The 25,428-nt window shown below is 42.5% G+C and overlaps 1 protein-coding gene across 1 annotated transcript in view; it reads right to left on the reverse strand.

Moving 5' to 3' along the window:
* The window catches only part of gnb1l (guanine nucleotide binding protein (G protein), beta polypeptide 1-like), a 70,323-nt gene that overhangs the window by 16,671 nt on the left and 28,224 nt on the right, over positions 1-25,428 (reverse strand). The window contains exons 5-6 of the mRNA XM_072664638.1: positions 25,136-25,228; positions 2,951-3,160 (exon numbers count right to left, since the gene is read on the reverse strand). Of these exons, the coding sequence (XP_072520739.1) occupies positions 2,951-3,160; positions 25,136-25,228 (303 nt within the window). The remainder of the gene's footprint in view (positions 1-2,950; positions 3,161-25,135; positions 25,229-25,428) is intronic.

The following is a 25,428-nucleotide window of genomic DNA, read 5'->3' on the forward strand; positions in this document are numbered from 1 at the left end:
TTGTTTGGTTAGCAGCCTGCGAGGAACTGATGTTTTTATTATCTCTCACGGGTCGTTCATCAGCGGGGGAGGGGGGGGGTGGAGAGAGAGAGAGAGAGAGAGAGAGAGAGAGAGAGAGAGAGAGAGAGAGAGCGAGAGCGAGCAAGAGACTATGTAAAAGGACTGTGGGCTGGGGGGGGCAGAGAGAGACAGAATGACTGTATGCAGATATAAGAGAGAGAGAGAGAGAGAGAGAGAGAGAAAAAAAACTGAATCAGTGTGTGGATGGAAGAGTCACAAAATGAGTTTATGGGAAAATGGAGAGACACTGACAGTGTGGATGGGAGAGAGAGATCTAGAGAGGAAGAGAGAGAGAGACACTGACAGTGTGGATGGAAAATAGAGAGAGAAAGAGAGAGAGAGAGAGAGGGAAAGAGAGAAACTGACTGGATGTGAGAGAGAGAGCTAGAGAGGGAGAGAAAGAGGGAGAGAGAGACATTGACAGTGTGGATGGAAGAGAGAGAGAGATAGACTGACTGTGGGTGGGAGGGAGAGAGAGAGAGAGAGAGACTGACTGTGGTTGGAAGAGAGAGAGAGAGAGAGAGAGAGAGAGCAAGAGACTATGTAAAAGGACTGTGGGCTGGGGGGGCAGAGAGAGACAGAATGACTGTATGCAGATATATGAGAGAGAGAGAGAGAGAGAGAGAGATGGGGAAAAAAAACTGAATCAGTGTGTGGATGGAAGAGTCACAAAATGAGTTTATGGGAAAATGGAGAGACACTGACAGTGTGGATGGGAGAGAGAGATCTAGAGAGGGAGAGAGAGAGAGAGACACTGACAGTGTGGATGGAAAATAGAGAGAGAAAGAGAGAGAGAGAGAGAGGGAAAGAGAGAAACTGACTGGATGTGAGAGAGAGAGCTAGAGAGGGAGAGAAAGAGGGAGAGAGAGACATTGACAGTGTGGATGGAAGAGAGAGAGAGACAGACTGACTGTGGGTGGGAGGGAGGGAGAGAGAGAGAGAGAGAGACTGACTGTGGTTGGAAGAGAGAGAGAGAGAGAGAGGGAGAGGGAGAGAGAGACACTGACTGTGGTTGGAAGAGAGAGAGAGACACTGACTATGGTTGGAAGAGAGGGAGAGAGAGAGAGAGAGAAAGAGAGAGAGAGAAAGGCAGTGTATGTGGATGGGAAGGGACTGAATTATAAGACAAAAAGTAAAGAGGACAGAGAGAGTGAGTGTGAGTGAGCGAGAGAGCCATGCGAGAGAGAGAGAGAGAGAGAGAGAGAGAGAGAGAGACCCAGAGGCAGCGACCCAGCAGATTCCCCAGCTCTGCTGCCACACACAATAACACTTCTGTGGGAAGCGTTCTCAGTGGCTGTCTGGACGTCACACTGCGCTGCACTTGAGGCTAATTTAAAAGCCCCTGCTGACTCTTTTCCCAGCTCGCTCTGCCCTAACCTCCGCGAGCCGCCTTCTAAATCAAAACCCGCTGCCTCAGCGCGAGCAAAAGTAAACCCGGCTGCCCGTGCAGCTCCTATTTTGAGAAATATTGAATAAATGCTTTCGCAGTATTATTGCAGATACATTTTTGCGCCCTAGAAATAATACGAGGGAGGTTTGCGAATATTTCTAATCCGTCCGTTCAAGTGTAAAAGGCACTGGAAAGAACAACAACTCCCTCCGCAGACCAGGAGCGTAGATCAGCCTGTCCGGATTCTTCGGCTTCGGTGTGAAATATGGCTCTTTAACTCCTGAAATCAGCGGAGAGGAGCGCTGCTAACGAGCCGTTAACCTTCAGATGAGCGAGGTGTTACATAAGATGAAATACGGCCCTAGCGTGAAGGGCGGTGGAGAGCGTTCTTCTGACCATAGGTAGAACCTGGAGCAGTAGCAGAGTGCGGGTGGCGGGTTAGAGCTGCTGTCACATCGGGACGGTGCTGAAGAAACCGGGGGACTGATTCATCACCCTGACGGGACGAAGATACACTTCTACATGATCTAATGTGTTTCCACTGTGTCTGAACGTACGTGTGGTCGAGCGCGTGGGGTTGTCTCAAGCCAGATTTCACTTAGGATACGCTGCAAATCTGAGGTTTACTAACGTCAGGTCAATCCATCGACGTTCCACAGGAATTCTACTGTAGATTTTTACTAGGGATGCAGCGATATGGGAACAGGGGCTGATAAAGAGCTGATATTTTTCATGTGCATATCTGCTGCTGCTGCTGCTGCTGCTGCTGATGATGATGATGATAACTAGGACTAACCCCACCTAATCAGATATACTTTGATATATAATTTAATTTAATAATTCATAATTTAATTTGCAATTATTTACGGCATTTAGCTGATGCTCTTGTCCAGAGCGACTTACAGGGTTACTCATATTACAGAGGTGGGCCAATGTAGTGTTAGGAGTCTTGCCCAAGGTCTCTTATTGGTGTAGCGCAGCACAGTCAGCCAGACCAAGATTCGAACCCTGGTCTTCCACATGGTGTAATAGCTCACTGGCAGGTAGTGGTGTTATCTGTTTCGCCACACCAACCACCAATTTAATTTACATTAAACTTACTATTATTATTTTTGTTTATTTATTTATTATTTAAAAGGTATTTATCTTTTGCAACTGCCTTGAAACCTGTGAAGCTCCAGAGAACAAACATCTTTACATTAAACATTAATGCTTCAGAAATAATAAATAATGTTTCTTCATAATAGAGATTAATAGACCATTAAATTGATGAAGAACCTTTCCTTTGGGTCTTTAAAAGGTTCTCCACACGCACATCTCTATTACGACAATCATGGTTCTTCTTTATGGAACCAAAAATGGTTCTTCTATGGCATCACTTTACTAGAACCATTAGTAGCACCTTTATTTTTTAAATCTTGACTGGGACGTTTCTGTCAGCTACAATAATAACGGCTACAAAACAGTGTGTGAGTGTGTGTGTGTTGGGGGGTTAGAAACCTGAAGGCTCTGCTGGTCATTGATGGTCCAGGAGGTCAGGGATTTGTCTGAGGACCCGGAGATGCCTTTCTGTCTGCCTGCGTCAACATCCAGACACATTACTGGATCAGGATGGGCCTTCAGGCAGCCGAGAGGACGCCTATTAGAAACATCCCAAAGAACCAGGGAGCCGTCTTCATACCCAGCACACAGCAGAGGACCTGAGTCTGCCTACACACACACAAAGAGAGAGAGACTTAATTAATATTAATATTCAAAGTATACAAATAAAACAGAAGTATATATATATATATGAGGCAGAGCGTATCAGTACTATAGTAAAACAGAAGTCTATAGCTGAAGAGTGTATCAGTACTATAGTAAAACAGAAGTCTATAGCTGTAGAGTGTATCAGTACTATAGTAAAACAGAAGTCTATAGAGGCAGAGCGTATCAGTACTATAGTAAAACAGAAGTCTATAGAGGTAGAGTGTATTAGTACTATAGTAAAACAGAAGTCTATAGAGGTAGAGTGTATCAGTACTATAGTAAAACAGAAGTCTATAGCTGTAGAGTGTATTGGTACTATAGTAAAACAGAAGTCTATAGAGGCAGAGCGTATCAGTACTACAGTAAAACAGAAGTCTATAGAGGCAGAGCGTATCAGTACTATAGTAAAACAGAAGGCTATAGAGGTAAAGTGTATCGGTGCTATAGTAAAACAGAAGTCTATAGAGGTAAAGTGTATCAGTGCTATAGTAAAACAGAAGTCTATAGAGGCAGAGCGTATCAGTACTATAGTAAAACAGAAGTCTATAGAGGCAGAGCGTATCAGTACTATAGTAAAACAGAAGTCTATAGAGGTAGAGCGTATCATGACTACAATAAAATAGAAGGCTATAGCTGTAAAGCATATCAGTACTATAGTAAAACAAGTCTATAGCTGTAAAGCATATCAGTACTATAGTAAAACAGAAGTCAATAGCGGTAGAGTGTATCAGTACTATAGTAAAACAGAAGTCTATAGCTGTAGAGTGTATCAGTGCTATAGTAAAACAGAAGTCTATAGAGGTAGAGCGTATCATGACTACAATAAAATAGAAGGCTATAGCTGTAAAGCGTATCAGTACTATAGTACAACAAGTCTATAGCTGTAGAGTGTATCAGTACTATAGTAAAACAGAAGTCTATAGAGGTAGAGCGTATCATGACTACAATAAAATAGAAGGCTATAGCTGTAAAGCGTATCAGTACTATAGTAAAACAAGTCTATAGCTGTAGAGTGTATCAGTACTATAGTAAAACAGAAGTCTATAGCTGTAAAGTGTATCAGTACTATAGTAAAACAGAAGTCTATAGCTGTAGAGTGTATCAGTGCTATAGTAAAACAGAAGTCTATAGAGGTAGAGTGTATCAGTACTATAGTAAAACAGAAGTCTATAGCTGTAGAGTGTATCAGTACTATAGTAAAACAGAAGTCTATAGCTGAAGAGTGTATCAGTACTATAGTAAAACAGAAGTCTATAGAGGTAGAGTGTATCAGTACTATAGTAAAACAGAAGTCTATAGCTGTAGAGTGTATCAGTACTATAGTAAAACAGAAGTCTATAGCTGAAGAGTGTATCAGTGCTATAGTAAAACAGAAGTCTATAGAGGTAAAGTATATCAGTGCTATAGTAAAACAGAAGTCTATAGAGGCAGAGCGTATCAGCACTATAGTAAAACAGAAGTCTATAGAGGTAGAGCGTATCATGACTACAATAAAATAGAAGGCTATAGCTGTAAAGCGTATCAGTACTATAGTAAAACAAGTCTATAGCTGTAGAGTGTATCAGTACTATAGTAAAACAGAAGTCTATAGAGGTAAAGCGTATCAGTACTATAGTAAAACAAGTCTATAGCTGTAGAGTGTATCAGTACTATAGTAAAACAGAAGTCTATAGCTGTAGAGTGTATCAGTACTATAGTAAAACAGAAGTCTATAGCTGTAGAGTGTATCAGTACTATAGTAAAACAGAAGTCTATAGCTGTAGAGTATATCAGTACTATAGTAAAACAGAAGTCTATAGCTGTAGAGTGTATCAGTGCTATAGTAAAACAGAAGTCTATAGCTGTAGAGTTTATCAGTACTATATTAAAACAGAAGTCTATAGCTGTAGAGTGTATCAGTACTATAGTAAAACAGAAGTCTATAGAGGTAGAGTGTATCAGTACTATAGTAAAACAGAAGTCTATAGCTGTAGAGTGTATCAGTACTATAGTAAAACAGAAGTCTATAGCTGAAGAGTGTATCAGTACTATAGTAAAACAGAAGTCTATAGAGGTAAAGTATATCAGTGCTATAGTAAAACAGAAGTCTATAGAGGTAGAGTGTATCAGTACTATAGTAAAACAGAAGTCTATAGCTGTAGAGTGTATCAGTACTATAGTAAAACAGAAGTCTATAGCTGAAGAGTGTATCAGTACTATAGTAAAACAGAAGTCTATAGCTGAAGAGTGTATCAGTACTATAGTAAAACAGAAGTCTATAGAGGTAGAGTGTATCAGTACTATAGTAAAACAGAAGTCTATAGCTGTAGAGTGTATCAGTACTATAGTAAAACAGAAGTCTATAGCTGAAGAGTGTATCAGTACTATAGTAAAACAGAAGTCTATAGAGGTAAAGTATATCAGTGCTATAGTAAAACAGAAGTCTATAGAGGCAGAGCGTATCAGTACTATAGTAAAACAGAAGTCTATAGAGGTAGAGCGTATCATGACTACAATAAAATAGAAGGCTATAGCTGTAAAGCGTATCAGTACTATAGTAAAACAAGTCTATAGCTGTAGAGTGTATCAGTACTATAGTAAAACAGAAGTCTATAGAGGTAGAGTGTATCAGTACTATAGTAAAACAGAAGTCTATAGCTGTAGAGTGTATCAGTGCTATAGTAAAACAGAAGTCTATAGCTGTAGAGTGTATCAGTACTATAGTAAAACAGAAGTCTATAGAGGTAGAGTGTATCAGTACTATAGTAAAACAGAAGTCTATAGCTGTAGAGTGTATCAGTACTATAGTAAAACAGAAGTCTATAGCTGAAGAGTGTATCAGTACTATAGTAAAACAGAAGTCTATAGAGGCAAAGTATATCAGTGCTATAGTAAAACAGAAGTCTATAGAGGCAGAGCGTATCAGTACTATAGTAAAACAGAAGTCTATAGAGGTAGAGCGTATCATGACTACAATAAAATAGAAGGCTATAGCTGTAAAGCGTATCAGTACTATAGTAAAACAAGTCTATAGCTGTAGAGTGTATCAGTACTATAGTAAAACAGAAGTCTATAGAGGTAGAGTGTATCAGTGCTATAGTAAAACAGAAGTCTATAGCTGTAGAGTGTATCAGTACTATAGTAAAACAGAAGTCTATAGCTGTAGAGTGTATCAGTACTATAGTAAAACAGAAGTCTATAGCTGTAGAGTGTATCAGTACTATAGTAAAACAGAAGTCTATAGCTGTAGAGTATATCAGTACTATAGTAAAACAGAAGTCTATAGCTGTAGAGTGTATCAGTGCTATAGTAAAACAGAAGTCTATAGCTGTAGAGTGTATCAGTACTATAGTAAAACAGAAGTCTATAGCTGAAGAGTGTATCAGTACTATAGTAAAACAGAAGTCTATAGCTGTAGAGTGTATCAGTACTATAGTAAAACAGAAGTCTATAGCTGTAGAGTGTATCAGTACTATAGTAAAACAGAAGTCTATAGCTGTAGAGTGTATCAGTACTATAGTAAAACAGAAGTCTATAGAGGTAGAGTGTATCAGTACTATAGTAAAACAGAAGTCTATAGCTGTAGAGTGTATCAGTGCTATAGTAAAACAGAAGTCTATAGCTGTAGAGTGTATCAGTGCTATAGTAAAACAGAAGTCTATAGCTGTAGAGTGTATCAGTACTATAGTAAAACAGAAGTCTATAGCTGTAGAGTGTATCAGTACTATAGTAAAACAGAAGTCTATAGCTGTAGAGTGTATCAGTACTATAGTAAAACAGAAGTCTATAGCTGTAGAGTGTATCAGTACTATAGTAAAACAGAAGTCTATAGCTGTAGAGTGTATCAGTACTATAGTAAAACAGAAGTCTATAGCTGTAGAGTGTATCAGTAGAGGTTATCTGGCTGTTCAAGCTCAGCAGAGTCACCACATTTATCAGCTGCTGCTGGTGCTGTCGGGCAATTACAGCCTTCATCACATGACTCCTCATCTATATTCTCCAGCACTCACTAGACTGGATGTGGTATAGGGTGCATACCTATCCCCCAAACATCTACACACACACACACACACACACACACACACACACACACACACACACACACACACACACAAAGATGGTTCAGGTTCAAGAACTAAAGCTTGGGAGAAACATCATATATCTACAGGACAACGACCCCAAGCTCAAGGCCAATCCAGGAGTGGATGGACAACAGCAGGGTGAACCGTGCCGCCAAATTCAAAGAACTCCACAACTCTGCAACATACTCTTAATAATAAAGGTTCTACACATAGTTGTTTAAGTGATGCTACAGAAGGTGGAGATGTGAGAGTGTGAAGAACCTTCTAAAGGTCTAAAGAACCATCACTAAGTGGTTCTTCTATGGCACTGCTCAAAGAACCATTTGTTCTTCCTGTTTGTTCCTCAATGCTCAGGATCCCACAGGACTGACCACCACAGAGCAGACTGTAGTATTATTTGGGTGGTGGGTCATCACTCTCAGCACTGCAGTGACACTGACTGACCTGGTGGTGGCGGCGAGTGTGTGTGTTAGTAGTGTGTGTGTTGCACTGCTGGTGGTACAAGTGGATCAGACACAGCAGTGCTGCTGGAGTGCTTAAACACTGTGTCTGCCTGTCCACTCACTGTCCACTCTCTATTAGACACTCCTCCTACCTAGCTGGTCCAGCTTGTAGACGAAGGTAAGGTCAGAGACAGAGGCTCTCTCTGATCTGCTGCTGCACAGGTTGTTGGTGCTGGACATTCTCTAGTCCTTTATCTGAGCTCACAGGATGGTGAGTCCAGAAGTGACGCTAAGGGGTCTAAACACTGATCCACTCGTACCACCAGCAGTGCAACACACACTACTAACACACACACTCGCCACCAGCATGTCAGTCAGTGTAACTGCAGTGCTGAGAATGACCGACCCACCACCCAAGAAATACTACAGTCTGCTCTGTGGTGGTCAGTCCTGTGGGGTCCTGAGTCTGACTGTAGAAACAAGAAGGTGGTGTTAATGTTATGGCTGATCGTGTCACTTTAAATGTCAGACACAAATGCATCCTCCAGACCTCACTGCATATCTACCGCTCACCCACACGTATGCGACAGAAAGGTGGGCTGTAATTTGCATGTTTTGAAGCCTATTTGTCTCCTTCGTCTCGTCACGCCGGACAGGATGTACTGCATTTCCTGGTCTGCATGTTAAGAGGCTAAAAGTTCTGGTAACTGATATTACTGACAGAAGCAAGTTTGAATTCAGATATCAATTTGGAAATTTCAAGCTTGAGTGATTTACTGACTAATAAATGATGGGTGAATGATGACCGATGTTAATAAGTGATGGTCAGTCCTTCAACTCCCAGAACAGGTTTATACTATTACCACTATTATTGCTACTGCTGCTGCTACCATTACTGCTGCTGCTACCATTACTGCTGCTACTACTGCAGTTACTACCACCACCATTACTGCTGCTTCTACTACCACCACCATTACTGCTGCTTCTACTACCACCACCGCCATTACTGCTGCTGCTACCATTACTGCTGCTGCTACCATTACTGCTGCTACTACCATTACTGCTGCTGCTACCATTACTGCTGCTGCTACCATTACTGCTGCTGCTACTGCAGTTACTACCACCACCATTACTGCTGCTTCTACTACCACCACCATTACTGCTGCTTCTACTACCACCACCATTACTGCTGCTTCTACTACCACCACCATTACTGCTGCTTCTACTACCACCACCATTACTGCTGCTTCTACTACCATCACCACCACCACCATTACTGCTGCTTCTACTACCATCACCACCACCACCATTACTGCTGCTTCTACTACCACCACCATTACTGCTGCTTCTACTACCACCACCATTACTGCTGCTTCTACTACCATCACCACCACCACCATTACTGCTGCTTCTACTACCATCACCACCACCACCATTACTGCTGCTGCTACTACTTCTGCTACTACTATCACCACCATTACTGTTGCTACTACTACCACCACCGCCATTACTGCTGCTACTACTACTACCACCACCATTACTGCTGCTACTACTACTACCACCACCACCATTACTGCTGCTACTACTACTACCACCACCACCATTACTGCTGCTACTACTACTACTACCACCACCACCATTACTGCTGCTACTACTACTACCACCACCACCATTACTGCTACTACTACTACTACTACCACCACTACCATTACTGCTGCTACTACTACTACTACTACTACCACCACCACCATTACTGCTACTACTACTACCACCACCACCATTACTGCTGCTACTACTACTACCACCACCACCACCACCACCATTACTGCTGCTACTACTACTACCACCACCACCATTACTGCTACTACTACTACTACTACCACCACCACCATTACTGCTGCTACTACTACTACTACCACCACCATTACTGCTGCTACTACTACCACCACCACCATTACTGCTGCTACTACTACCACCACCACCACCATTACTGCTGCTACTACTACCACCACCACCACCATTACTGCTGCTACTACTACTATCACCACCACCATTACTGCTGCTACACCACTGCTGCTACTGCTGCTCCTACTATCACCACCATGTTGTTGCTACTGCTGCTACTAATATTGCTAGTACTGCAACTACTACTATAACTAGTGCTGCTGCTACTACTACTACCACCATTATTGTTGCTACATCTACTACCTACAGGAAAAACAGGTAATCTTAAGAATCTTTGACATTCGAATAAGAATTACATTGTGACGGCTAGACGACCGAGTCAGAATATCTCCAAATCAGTCAGGTCTTGTGGGGTGTTCAGTACATATGCAGTGGTCAGTACTTACCAAAAGATAAACGATGAACCGGCGACAGGGTCATCAGCGTCCAAGACTCACAGAGGCTAATGGAGGGCCAGACTGTTGCTAATGTATGAGGGCGTTCAGTATTAGGCAGGTGGTTTTAATGTTATGGCTGTCGATTCTCTCCCACTCTCATAACCACCGCCGCCGCCGCTGCTTTCACTTTCCTTTCCATCACTCACTAATTTACCTCACACCCTCATCAACAGAAAGTTTGTAAGTATTCACATCTCACACACACACACACACACACACACACACACACACACACACACACACAGTGCCACATCCTCTCCTAGACCACCATCCTCTCTTATCAAACACACACACTTTTAAAGAGATACACTCTGTGACCTGTGATTATCCCGCAGGCTCTTCTTCGCGCTGCCTGGCTCGGTTATGGGAGAAGCTCCCGCAGTTACAAGTATCGGCTACATGCAGTGGGTCCTCTCATAAATCAGCCCAGTGGATAAAAACACAGAGAGCGGCAGCTGATAAAAGCACACACAGCCATAACTCACAGCAGCGCTGCAGGCCTACTGTCTACAGGCCAGATTTACAGCAGAGATGTGCTCTAACACACTCACACACACTTACATATGCACACACACATATACACATGCAAGAACACACACACACACACACACACACACACACACACACACACACACACACACACCACCAAACATGAACATGCACACCTATACAGTGCCCTGCAATGCAAATTAGGTTCCATTAAAAATCTGCTCCAGCTGGTATTTAGTCACTGTCTAGCAAAAACCTCCTATTTTCTGACTTTTAGACACAACGTGAATCTGGCAGTTCTTCTTCAAATTGTGCTCAAAGTTCACGATGAATGGGCCAATAGAAATGCTTGGAATAAGAGTTGGAATAAATCCTGTCTCCTGTAAAGTTGTTTCCTCAATTGAATAAATTGTACCCTCAGTGTGATTTTCTACACAGTCTGGAAGGCCAATTATCCAATTCCTGTTCAAGTGAACTCCCCATGACAATTTATTAGTGAGTTTAGGGACGGAATTATTAAATAAAGTGAACGGAGGGAACAGATTATTAAACAGAGGGAACAGATTATTAAACGAAGGGAACAGATTATTAAACGAAGGGAACAGATTATTAAACGGAGGGAACGAGTTTTTAAACGGAGGGAACAAATTATTAAACGGAGGGAACAGATTATTAAACGGAGGGAACGAGTTTTTAAACGGAGGGAACAGATTATTAAACAGAGGGAACAGATTATTAAACGGAGGGAACAGATTATTAAACGGAGGGAACAGATTATTAAACGGAGGGAACGAGTTTTTAAACGGAGGGAACAAATTATTAAACGGAGGGAACAGATTATTAAACGGAGGGAACAGATTATTAAACGGAGGGAACGAGTTTTTAAACGGAGGGAACAGATTATTAAACAGAGGGAACAGATTATTAAACGGAGGGAACGAGTTTTTAAACGGAGGGAACAGATTATTAAACGGAGGGAACAGATTATTAAACGGAGGGAACGAGTTTTTAAACGAAGGAAACAGATTATTAAACAGAGGGAACAGATTATTAAATGGAGGGAACGAGTTTTTAAACGGGGGGAACATTTACTAAACGGAGGGAACAGATTATTAAACGGAGGGAACAGATTATTAAACGGAGGGAACGTTTTATTAAACGAGGAAACTTGTTCAAAAGTCAAGGTAGGCCTGGGTTGGACCAAAACGTCAGGCCACATGAAAGTCTTGACAAAGGCCAAAACAAGCATGAACTCATTTAAATATTCAACACATTTCTTCTATACCTAAACACACACCCACAAAAACCCTCCCATCCCGAGGGCGGGCCATACATCTCCTGCAAATAACCACGCAGGAATACATCACTTCCAGCTCCGCCCTCTCTGTATGCAAATTCCTAATAAAACACACTTAATGGTGCTGCTCTCCAGTGAATGTGAATGTCCAGCGGCGACGAGCCATCGGGGTCACACAAAGGTTGCTCACCCTAGTGCCCATGTCCCATACTTGTAACTTGCAACTGTTTACACCCCCCCTTTCCCACCAATTCAATGAGTCTGAGGAAGCTTTACAAATCTTCTGCCCTTAGGTAGTAGTAGTATTAGTAGTAGTGTACCCACCATCAGCTAAGCTGGCAATGAAAAATTCCTTCCATATGTGCAAAGGCCAAAACGTTGGGATTCATTTCCCTCACGCTCTCTCTCTTTCTCCCCGAAAGGTCACTCTCTCAGGGAATGGTATATTTCTCTTTCCTCAATGCTAAAACAAATTATAGACAGAATCACGAATTCCGTATAAACATATCCCTAGCGGAGCCGCATTACGATGACATAAAAAACAAAACAAGTGGAAATCAATCCGCAAGCCTCACAGACAGTTGGTAAGTGTTTGCGTCTGTTGCCCTCTGGCCCGTGCACTTCAGCTAAGTGTAGGAGCTCCCTGATTGATGATGTCACAGGCCGGAGGTCGAGGAACCCCGGGTAGACACCTAATTCATTATATCCTCCATGGCTGGGCCTGCAGAAGAGCACTTGAGTGGGATTACGGCTCGAGCTGGAGGCCAAGATTCATCATCCCAACAGCTGCTTTAGAGTCATTCAGAGTGGGGCGAAGAGGGGAGGAAGAGAAGGAAAGAGAGGGAAGGAGAGAGGAGTGTACAGGAGGGAAAATGAGACACAGAGGAGATGGGAATGGTAAGATGGTAAGATCTGGGAGACGAATACAGGGAATACAATCGATACATTAAAGAGATACAAGATGTGGAGAGGAGAGACCAGAAAGAGATTTAGAAAAAAAAGAAGGGAGCAGAAATGAATGGGGAGAACACCGGGACAAGGGAGGAAGGACAGTAGGACAGAAAGGAAGGGAAGGAGCTGGAATAAACAGGGAGGGCAGCAACAAAAGGGACAGAGTTGCAAAGCGAAAGGAAAGGGACAGAGAGGAGAAGAAAGGACAGGGTTACGGTAAACAGGGATACTGAAGGGACAGAAGTTGGGCAGAGAGGAGAAAAGTGGAGTGAAAAGGAGGGAAGAAGGGAGCTGAAAAGGATGGAAAAAGGACATAAAAGGAAAGACAGTAGGAAAGAGACAGAAAGGACGAGGGAGGGCATCAACAAAAGGGACAGAGTTGCAAAGCGAAGGGACCGGACCGAGAGGAGAAGAATGGGCAGGGTTTGGGTAAACAGGGATACTGAAGGGACAGAAGTTGGGCAGAGAGGAGAAAAGTGGAGTGAAAAGGAGGGAAGAAGGGAGCTGAAAAGGATGGAGAAAGGACATAAAAGGAAAGATGGCAGGAAAGAGACAAAAAAGGCAGGAGCTGGGAAAAGAAAGGAAGGGAGCAATAAAGGGACAGAGGTTGAGCAGAGGAGAGACGGGCGGAGAACAGAGGAGAGAGACGGGAGGAGAAGAGGACGAGTGGATAGATTGGAAAGAAGGGGAACAATAGAAGGGACAGAGGTTGAGCAGAGGAGAGAAGGGAGGAGAACAGAGGACAGTGGATAGATTGGAAGGAGAGGAGTAGGAAGAAGAAGAAAGGGGGTAACTGGGTGGAATGCTAAAGGGATAGATCTAGGGGAAGAGAGGAGTGAAGGGAGCGGAAAGAAAGAATGGAGAGAGAGGACATACGAGGAAAGACAGGAGAAGTGGGAAAAGAAGGAAAGGGAGCAATGGAAAGGAGCAGAGGAGAGAAGGGAGGAGAGCAGAGGAGAGAAAGGGGAGGAGAAGAGGACGAGTGGATTGATCGGAAAGAGAAAAGACGATCTCTGAAGGGATAGACTTTGGGAAGAGAGGAAAAAAGTGGAGTAAACAGGAGTAAAGAAGGGAGCAGAAAGAACAGAGAGAGGACATACGAGGAAAGACAGGGGAAGTTGGGGACCGAAGGAAAGAGGCAAGAGCTGGGGAAAGAAGGAAGGGGAGCAATAAAAGGGACAGAGGTTGAGCAGAGAAGAGGATGAGTGGCCAGAAAGAGAGGAGAAGAAAGGGCAGTGAAAAGGGGAGCAGAAAACAATGAAGAGAGGACATACGAGGAAAGACAGGAGGAGACGAACGGGAGGAGACGAACGGCAGGAGCTGGGGAAGAAGAAAAAAAGGGGAGCAACAGAAGAGACAGCAGAAGTTGAGGACGGGAGGAAGGGGACGAGAAAGAGCAAAAGGAGAAGAAAGGGAGGAGCTGGGAAAGAAGGAAGGGGAGTAATAAACGGGACAGAGGTTGAGAAGAGGAGAGACGAAGATGAGTGGACAGATTGAAAGAAGAGGAGTAGGGACAATAAGGAAGGTGGTAACAGGGAGAGACAGTGAAATGGAGAGACAGGACAGAAGAGGAGGACTTGAGGACTGGAGGAAAGAAGAGAGAAGGAAAGTAACAGAAGGAAACGAAGGGCAGGAGCAACAGAAGGAGACGAGAGGAGGTTCATGGAGGGATGAGAAGGAGGTGAGGAAAAACACAGGCGGGATCGAGAGGAGAAAAGGAAGAGGCGAAGAGGACAGAAGGTAAGAGGTAAAGAGAAAGAAGACAGGTAGAAGAAGGGACCAGAAAGGGACGGGCAGGAGCTCATAAGGAAGGGAGGCAACAGATGGATCGACCCAAGTTGAGTGGAGAGAAGAAAGACAGTAAGTGATGGTGAATCAGGAGGACAGAAATGACCTCAATGGACAATAAAAGGCCTCTTCACACCAGTGGTGTCTCGGTAGAGTGTTCCGTACAGTGCTCAGTACAGTGCTCAACCACTCCAGGGTGCATGAAGTGCTTGCAGTTCGGCAATCCAACGTCTGGAACAAAGGCGGGGAAGAGATGATGTGAAGGAGAGGGATCTGATGATGAGGGACGAAAGCTAAATGATGGATCAGATGATGGGTTTATGGAACAGTCTACAACCTGAGAACTGACAGCTGTGCCATTCGCACCATCTTCAACAGAGGAGGACGAGCTACCACTTGGTTCTTCTCAGTCGTTCTTCCTTACGCTCTCAAGAGTTTCTCCTTTCAGCGGTTCTTCCTCCAGATCTTGGTTCTCCGTGGCTCTTGCTCATGAACAGTTTTCCCCCCATACAGCTTTGGTTCTTCACGATGGTTCTTCTGCCCTCAAATTGTCTCCTTTTGAGTCTTGGTTCCATTCTGAGGTTCTCCCTCAAGGCCTTGGGGAGTTTTTTTCCTGTCAATGGTTCCTCTCAATGGTTCCTTTTCAGTGGTTCTGGTATCTTCCTCCTTTTAAGTTTTGGTTCATCTCAGTGGTTCTACCTCACGCAGGAGAGAGCCTCCCTCTGAGGCACTCTCTTTGCGAGTCTTGGTTCCTCTAAACGGTTCTTTCTCAGTTTTGCTTTCCTTGGTTCTTCTGCTCTCAAATTGTCTCCTTTTGAGTCTTGGTTCCATTCTGAGGTTCTCCCTCAAGACCTTGGGGAGTTTTTACTTTCGGCATTGGATCTTCTCAGTAGCTCTTGCGCATGATCTTGGGGTGTTTTCCCTCACAGCTTTGGTTCCTCTCTATGGTTCTTCCTCCCAATCTTAGACAGTTGTTCCTTTTCAGTGGTTCTTCCCCAAGATCTTAAAGGCGTCTTCTGTATTTTACTTTGGTTCTCCTTCGTGTTTTCATGCTTTTAGATTTTCTCCTTTCAAGACTCGGCTCTTGGTATCTTCCTCCTTTCGAGTTTCGGTTCATCTCAGTGGCTCAGAGTCCTGGTCCCTCTAAATGGTTCTTCCTCAGTTTTGCTTTCTGAGGCTTGGATCCTACCAGTGGCTTTTTGTTTACGGTCTTGGGGAGCTTTCCCCTTTTAGCTCTGGTTCCTCTCAGGGGTTCTTCAGACACCGTTGCCATCAACTAGCTCATTAGGAGCAGAACTGCCCAGTTATGAATCAGGGCATAGATAGGTCCAGAGGTCCAGAAATAGGGCTTTAGGTATGGGATCAATGCTCCAGACAGAACAATTGCTGTTGTTCCTGAACCGGAACAGCAGAGCCCGGCCGCACATACGGAGCCAATCACAAAACGTTTGCTGAAGGGTGATGTCATGGTTCTGCCAGGCGATGAGTTGAGCGAGATTGATATCTGTATAGGAACATTTCCTCTTCACCACCAGCTCTCCCTTCTATCCGTTTCGCAGGCAACCTTAATCATGACAGTGTCTTGGAGTCCGTGCACCCACCCACCCTTCCGTCGCGCCAGGGCAGCACCGAGTACCATTCACGGCTGTCAATACCGATACCCTGCCTTCAACGCGGACTCCTGAACACGTCCTAAATTAAACACAGAAAGTGGGCGTGGCTTACACCACTTTCCTGGTGGAAGGGTGTATATTTTGGCGACTGATTGAACCCAGACTCCAAGAAATGCCGACATGATAGCAGATGTCATGGCGTCAAAATGAATGAATGGACCAATAAAAAAACCTTCAAAATGACTAATTCCACTGAAAGCCACTGAGGAAAATAAACCACTAATTCTAATCCTAACACGGACTACGAATAGATCGTTAGCTACACTATGGCCAAATGTTTGTGGACACTCCTTTTAAAGAAGGCATTCAGCCTTCGCTGACACAGATGTGCAAATGCACACATACACACACAGTTAGTCTAGACCCTGTAGAGAAGTACTGCCAATAGAAGACAAGCGTCCAGGCGTCCAGGAGTCCAACGCTCGCTGTCAAAGCTAGACAAAGGCCAGAGTACTATGGTCTCCACATTGCTAAATGCTGTAAATGTAAATGTAGTTAGGGTTGTTGAATGCATGTTGGAGAGACAGATTTGTTTACACTGCTGTAACTTGGCTCGGATCAGACCACCTCCTGAAACAGATTGAGTGATCAGATTTGGATCTCATATTGGATTGAGTGATTGGATTTGGATTGAGTGATTGGATTTGTATCTCATATTGGATTGAGTGACTGGATTTGGATCTCATATTGGATTGAGTGACTGGATTTGGATCTCATATTGGATTTGGATCTCATATTGGATTGAGTGACTGGATTTGGATCTCATATTAGATTGAGTGATTGGATTTGGATTGAGTGATTGGATTTGGATTGAGTGATTGGATTTGGATTGAGTGATTGGATTTGTATCTCATATTGGACTGAGTGACTGGATTTGGATCTCATATTGGATTTGGATCTCATATTGGATTGAGTGATTGGATTTGGATTGAGTGATTGGATTTGTATCTCATATTGGATTTGGATCTCATATTGGATTGAGTGACTGGATTTGGATCTCATATTGGATTGAGTGACTGGATTTGGATCTCATATTGGATTTGGATCTCATATTGGATTGAGTGACTGGATTTGGATCTCATATTGGATTGAGTGACTGAATTTGGATCTCATATTGGATTTGGATCTCATATTGGACTGAGTGACTGGATTTGGATCTCATATTGAATTTGGATCTCATATTGGATTGAGTGATTGGATTTGTATCTCATATTGGATTGAGTGACTGGATTTGGATCTCATATTGGATTGAGTGACTGGATTTGGACCTCATATTGGATTGAGTGATTGGATTTGGACTGAGTAATTGGATTTGGATCTCATATTGGATTGAGTGACTGGATTTGGATTGAGTGACTGGATTTGGGTCTTATATTGGATTGAGTGACTGGATTTGGATCTCATACACACACTAATACTAATACACACACTCACTCTCCCATTTACATTACATTTACGGCATTTAGCTGACAGTAATGCAGTGTTAGGAGTCTTGCCCAAGGACTCTTATGGGTGTAGCACACCCAGACTGGGAATCGAACCCTGGTCTCCAACATATGTAATAGCTCACTTGCAGCTAGTGGTTTTATCTGTTGCGCCACACCAACCACTCCCAGAAAGTGATATGCATGTATACATGTAGCATTCCAGTTTAGTCCCACACATTTACACTGACGTAAATAAGAAGTATTTTACTGTGAATCTGGAAGCTGTTCTTTACATCTGTTTAATTTTTTTTCCTTCTGTAAAGTTACATGGTCACATCAGAAATCACTCAGCAGGTCTGAACCCTGAAGTTAAGAGCATGTTCGTCTTCTCCTGTGAAGCTCCTATTCTGTAGATACATGTTTTTCACTGGACATCGATAGAGTGATCAGATTTGGATCTCATATTGGATTGAGTGATTGGATTTGGATTGAGTGATTGGATTTGTATCTCATATTGGATTGAGTGACTGGATTTGGATCTCATATTGGATTGAGTGACTGGATTTGGATCTCATATTGGATTTGGATCTCATATTGGATTTGGATCTCATATTGGATTGAGTGATTGGATTTGGATTGAGTGATTGGATTTGTATCTCATATTGGATTGAGTGACTGGATTTGGATCTCATTAGATTGAGTGACTGGATTTGGATTGAGTGATTGGATTTGTATCTCATATTGGATTGAGTGACTGGATTTGGATCTCATATTGGACTGAGTGACTGGATTTGGATCTCATATTGGATTTGGATCTCATATTGGATTGAGTGATTGGATTTGGATTGAGTGATTGGATTTGTATCTCATATTGGATTTGGATCTCATATTGGATTGAGTGACTGGATTTGGATCTCATATTGGATTGAGTGACTGGATTTGGATCTCATATTGGATTTGGATCTCATATTGGATTGAGTGACTGGATTTGGATCTCATATTGGATTGAGTGACTGAATTTGGATCTCATATTGGATTTGGATCTCATATTGGACTGAGTGACTGGATTTGGATCTCATATTGAATTTGGATCTCATATTGGATTGAGTGATTGGATTTGGATCTCATATTGGATTGAGTGACTGGATTTGGATCTCATATTGGATTGAGTGATTGGATTTGGACTGAGTAATTGGATTTGGATCTCATATTGGATTGAGTGATTGGATTTGGACTGAGTAATTGGATTTGGATCTCATATTGGATTGAGTGATTGGATTTGGACTGAGTAATTGGATTTGGATCTCATATTGGATTGAGTGATTGGATTTGGACTGAGTAATTGGATTTGGATCTCATATTGGACTGAGTGACTGGATTTGGACCTCATATTGGATTGAGTGATTGGATTTGGACTGAGTAATTGGATTTGGATCTCATATTGGATTGAGTGACTGGATTTGGATTGAGTGACTGGATTTGGGTCTTATATTGGATAGAGTGACTGGATTTGGATCTCATACACACACTAATACTAATACACACACTCACTCTCCCATTTACATTACATTTACGGCATTTAGCTGACAGTAATGCAGTGTTAGGAGTCTTGCCCAAGGACTCTTATGGGTGTAGCACACCCAGACTGGGAATCGAACCCTGGTCTCCAACATATGTAATAGCTCACTTGCAGCTAGTGGTTTTATCTGTTGCGCCACACCAACCACTCCCAGAAAGTGAAATGCATGTATACATGTAGCATTCCAGTTTAGTCCCACACATTTACACTGACGTAAATAAGAAGTATTTTACTGTGAATCTGGAAGCTGTTCTTTACATCTGTTTAATTTTTTTTCCTTCTGTAAAGTTACATGGTCACACCAGAAATCACTCAGCAGGTCTGAACCCTGAAGTTAAGAGCATGTTCGTCTTCTCCTGTGAAGCTCCTATTCTGTAGATACATGTTTTTCACTGGACATTGAAACGATACAGTATATAGATATACAGTAATTTCACTGTTGTCCAATGAAAATCATGAATCTCAATTTTTTAAACCCTGTAGCTGTCCTGTATCCTGTGTAAATAATTCTTGACCTCCGTTGATTTCCATTGATTTTTTTTCCTTCTCCTGTAAAACCCCTGTAGATACATGTTTTTCACTTGACATTGACAACAGAGTACCCCCCCCCCAATCACATGCAACACCCCCAACTCTAGTGAGGGCGAGACCAACAAACGCCCGGCCAGCCACACCTCTTTTCAAACTGACGTCGATGCGGCATCACCAGACAACCAGCATGACATACACCCGGCTCTGACGCACCGGCTAGCAGACGCCAGTGACTGCCAGCTACCCACCCCACCCTAGAGAGAGCAAGGCCCTCGAGGCACCGGCTGCCGATGGCTAGCAGCGGTATCGGGATACGAACCAACAACCCTCTGTGACAGTGACGGCTCCACCTGGGGCAGCCAGATGTTTTTTTACATTGTGTCCTAAATCCATTCAAAAGTTTGACAACCAGCCACAACATTAGTACCACCTGCCTAATACTGAGCAGAACCCCTTTGTGCTACTACAACAGACCTGAGCATTCGAAGGCAAGGACACCTGCAGCAGACGTTAGCAGGGGCTCCCATAAGAAGTCCTGTAAGTTGTGAGGTGGGGCCTTCATGAGCATCAGTGAGCTTTAGATGGCCATGAGCCTGCCTTTCCTAAAAAGCCTGGGTTACTACTACTACTACTATTAATAATAATAATAATAATAATAACAACTGCTAGTAATATTATTAACATATTAGTAGTAACAACATTGTTAGGCTAGCAGCCGTGCCCCTCTAAATTCTGTGCCCCCCAGTCCAACATGTGCCCCGGCTGCATCCGTGGGCTAAGCCGTCCACTTCAGCGCCGAGCTTCGAGCTCGTCAGACAGTCCATCCCGCTACGAAGAACGAGGTTGTGTTTTTCGGCTGTTAAACGGACCCCGGGACGGAGAAGCTGGCTGGCTCTGACTGTGGCAGTTGCAGAGCGGGCTGTCAGCGTTGTTGATGCCCTGGCGTCGCCACGCTTTGATCTCCCACCACACTCTGCAAAACTACACACCCTCATTAATGATGCCGCAGCCGAGGCAGCTCCACAACACACAAAACCAGAAGTGTGGGCGACTCAATAAAACAAAACACACACACTACAGAAGCAGCCTTTTCATCTGGCTTCATTGGCAGAGCCACCCAAAGAGCCTGCAGTCACACACTGCCTCGGTTTTGCCAATTAACTGCGAGGCAGCATGCATGTGTGTGTGTGTGTGTGTGAGAGAGCACTCTACCTGCCAAATGACCCGAGACCCGTCTCCGCTCACAGGCACGGACGGAAAAGCCGTAAATATTACAAAAGGAGATATTAATTAAGCATGAAAATAATTACAGGTCTTTTTATTTTTAAATGGTGAGGGATATGAAACGTTCAGCAGTGTTTACAAAACACACACACACATATATACACACACACACGGGCGGGCGGGCAAGCTGCTGGATGCAGAAGGGAGCCGATGGTTGATATATGGCTGTGAGCCGCCGTGGTTCCAGGCAATGTAATTACAGGGCCGGGAACGGGGCAGAATCTAGGGGGAGAGCGGCTGGAAAAGCGTCCCGGCCCAGGACACGGCCGCATCGTAAATCACTCAGCATTCTGCTGCTCTGCATGCACATGGTTATGTGCCAGCCTACTGGATAGTAAAAAAATAAATAAATAAATAAATAAAAAGAAAGAATACACAAAATAAAAAGCTGTTTTTTCTAAGAATTTTTGGTGTAAAGATTAAAGACTACAAATACAAACGAATATGAAACTAATATGGAAGCAACATGAAAAGTAAATAGGAAAAGTAAAAAAGTCAACAGCCTGAACGATAAAAAATGTGGACCAAAAAAAAGTTACAAAAACAAAAATGTAAAAATGTATTTAGTTTAAACAAAAATTTAAATGTTAAATCCCTAAATGTTAAATCCACCTGTAATATGTTTTTTTTTTATTGTTGTTACTTATAATAAACAAAAATAAATAAACAAAAACGTTCCAGAAAAAAATAAATTATGAATAAAATAATTTTAAAATTCTGATCAAGCAAAAAAGAAAATATTAATAAATACAAAACAACTTGCTGTAAACATGAAAGAAAAATCTACATGTTCCTTGCATTGAAAAAAAAATATTAACAGTTTATTAATGTTTCTAAAAAAGTAAAAATTATTAATGAATTAATTAGAATTTTAAAAGTTTAAGCAAAAATAAAAATGTTAATAAATACAAATTATCTGTGTGTAAAAACCTACTTTGACACTAGAGGCCAAATATTTGGAAGTAATGCTAGCACTGAAAATGTAACACACCTCTTTGTTTAGTGCTGGTATCAACAAATAAAAGAAAATGGTAAAAATATAATAAAAAAACACAAATAAAAAGTTTAGAAAGTTTTGAAATTAGTTAAACAAAAACATTTTACTTATTTATTTAGTTATTTTATGTCCGTTGTTTGAGACCCCTATTAAGAACCAGTGTGGAAATCAGCTTCTGTGTAAACTGCACTGCTTATTTAAGTGTACAATTAATTTTAATATATATTTCATATATATTTTATAATAATATATTTCATATATATTTTATATTAATATATTTCATATATATTTCATATATGATCACACAATAAGGGCTATTTTTAGGTTTGATAGGACTCTGATTAATATCAGATTTGATTGGGGGGGGGGGGGTTCTACTGTACACTTAAGATCTCCCGATTCTACAGAGCTTTAATTATCCACTCCACAGGTTAGTTTCTGCTCAGATTTCAATGCCTGCCGCGCCGCCCCTTAACAAAATAAACCCCGACAATCACAACCTCTGACTTTCTAAGCAAATTTAAGGGGGAAAAAAGAAGGCCAGTCATTTGAGAATGGGTGCATACACAGCATAAACCCCGCCTCTCCCTGCCTATCTCACTCCTCGTTTAATCACGCTCAGTGGTTCCCACACAAAAGGGCAAATGAGAGACCACCAGAAGAGACCTCCATACACTGTTCTGAACGTTCATTTTTTACCAATGTATAGAAATCTCTACACCCTTAAGGAACAGACTGTTCATTGAAAAGCTAAAAGGCAATCTGTCGGCCCAAGCTGCTATTTTCATTGACTTGCCTGCCAAAGTTGATTTGAGTACATTAATAAAATGTGAAATTTAGAAATTCGACTCTACCTGGATCTGCATCACAGTGATACAGAACCTTTAATTTTTCAGAATTACTAATAAATGTAAAATCTGTAAAATGCAGATATTGAATCAAATATTGGTCCAATATTGCATATATATATATATATATATATATAAAAAAATATATATATTTATTTACATACATTCGCGCATATATATATATATATATATTTTTTTTTTTTTTTTTTTTACTGACATTCTGTATCTGGACTGAAATGAGGTCCAACGTCAATCCGACTTTCCTATCGTTTTTTTTATTACTTATTTATTTATTAATTTATTTATTTGTATTTACTTATCTCATTTCCTCCCCAATTTGGACCGCCAATTACCCAACCTGTATCACATCCCCCGCCCCCCCATCCGCACGCAATGCCCCCGATGATAGCGAGGGCGAACCAACAAGCCCTCTTCGACACGAACAAAGTCAAGTCTCTCACTTTTTGAACTGTCATTCATGCAACATCACCGGGCAACCAATGCACCTGAAGGGAAGTGCTGTAGACACCAGCGACGGCCAGCAAACGCGAGCGAAGCGATGTGGGGTGGGGGTTGGGGAGGATGCCATCTACCTACCCTTTAGACAGCAAAGCCTCGGCTGCCGATGGTTAGCAGCATGACCGGGATTCGAATCAGAGAGCCCCTGATCACTGTGACGGCGCCTTAGTCTGCTGGACCCCTCAGGGCCCTAGACTATTTTATTATGAATGGTAGGCTAATTAAGTTATTATTTGGGATGGCATATTTGGATTTGGAGGTTAAATCGGAGGTGGAATTGATTCACTAATGTCCGAAATCAGTTTTTTAGAGCTAGGAGTGGCTCAGCGGTCTAACACGCTGCCACTGTGGCCCCCAGGGGAGGGTTGCAAGCTCGAATCCGGAGCTACGGCGCTTTGCCATCAGCAGCCAGAGTCTGAGAGAGCACAATTGGCCGTCCTCTCTCTGGGACGGTAGACGGCGCTCTCTCCCCTCATGACTTTTAAGCGACGTTGGCCAGCACTGTTTAGACGTCTGTTAGCTGGTGTGGGGGAGCTGAGGACCTGGCACTGTCCTCCTAGCGTGTCGGCTGCCTGGCAGTTCAGGGAGCATCGCTAATTTTTTGGGGGGAGAAAAAGGGGAAAAGTTTGACAAAACAAGTACCCAGTAGAGTCAGCCTTCATCATCACCATCCGAGCCCGCTGAACCTAAACTAATCGAACCCTGAGGCGCCTAGAGCACTGCTACTGATGCTGTCGCTCCAAAATACAAACAGAGGCCACTTAAGAGGGGTGCAAAGATGCTTTTAGGAAACCCAAGATCCAGCCCCAGATCTAGATCACTAAAGAGGTTAACTGCCACTCTAGTGAGATTCAGAAGCTCCCAAAGCTTCTTAATTAGGCTAATTACATAGGAGGGTGAAAGTGCCAAAACTGCTCAGTGTAAGCCCCTCCTCCTGCCCACCCCCCGCCTCGGTTTTGGCCAACAGGTCATGCAAATTGCTGTTTTTGATCACTGAAAGTGGTGATTTTCAAAAAACGCTACCCAGCTGATATTTATAGTGGGCACAGGCGTCTGTTAGCTAGTGTGGTGGAGGCTGGGGACCCGGCCCTTTCCCTCTGAGCATGTCAGCTGCCTGGGGTGTGAGCTGCCACATCAGCGGCAGTTCAAAAAGAGGCGTTTCAGGATGGGGATTAGGTTTGGGTTTTGGGTTGGGGAAATTAAGGTCAAATGAACATTAAAATTTGGATTTTTTTTGTTACTTAAAAACAAATAAATAAATAAATAAACAAAAATGTTCCAGAAGAAAAATAAATGATTAATAAAATGATTAAAAATGGATTAAAAAAATTCTGTTCAAACTAAAATGAAAATATAAAAAAATGTATTAATATATTTAAAATATTATTTAAATATATTAATAAATACAACCTATGTTGCTAGAATTGAATAAAAATATTAACACAGTTTTTTATTGATGTCACTAAAAAATAAAAATAAAAAAATAACTTGAAATTATTAATGAAATTATTAAAAATGAAAAAGTTTAAGCAAAAAGAAAAATGTTAATAAATACAAATTATCTGTAAAAAATTTAAGCCAAACCATGTGATGTGTTTTATGTGACCGCTACACCTGATCCAGGTGATATTCGGGGGGGGGTCTTACCTGCCACATCTTCATGCACATGAGCATGCCCCGTGTGGAGTCTGGAATTAAGGAGCACACCGGAGCCTGACTGTCCAACTCCACCACTTTAATCTGCAGGATAAGAGAAGAGGGTGAGGTTTAATGGGCTTTTAATGGGTCATACTTCAATATCTCAATAGTGCAGGTTTGGCAGATTAGTAGAGAAGGCAATGTCCCGACTGCAGCCACAGTTTTACACCAGCAGTTTCAGGCCACTAAACACATGCACAGCCACATGGACCAGCGGCTGCTCGGAGAAGGGTGGAAGGGTG

The sequence above is a fragment of the Salminus brasiliensis genome, chromosome 20 (assembly GCF_030463535.1).
Source record: "Salminus brasiliensis chromosome 20, fSalBra1.hap2, whole genome shotgun sequence".
NCBI classification, from domain to species: domain Eukaryota; kingdom Metazoa; phylum Chordata; class Actinopteri; order Characiformes; family Bryconidae; genus Salminus; species Salminus brasiliensis.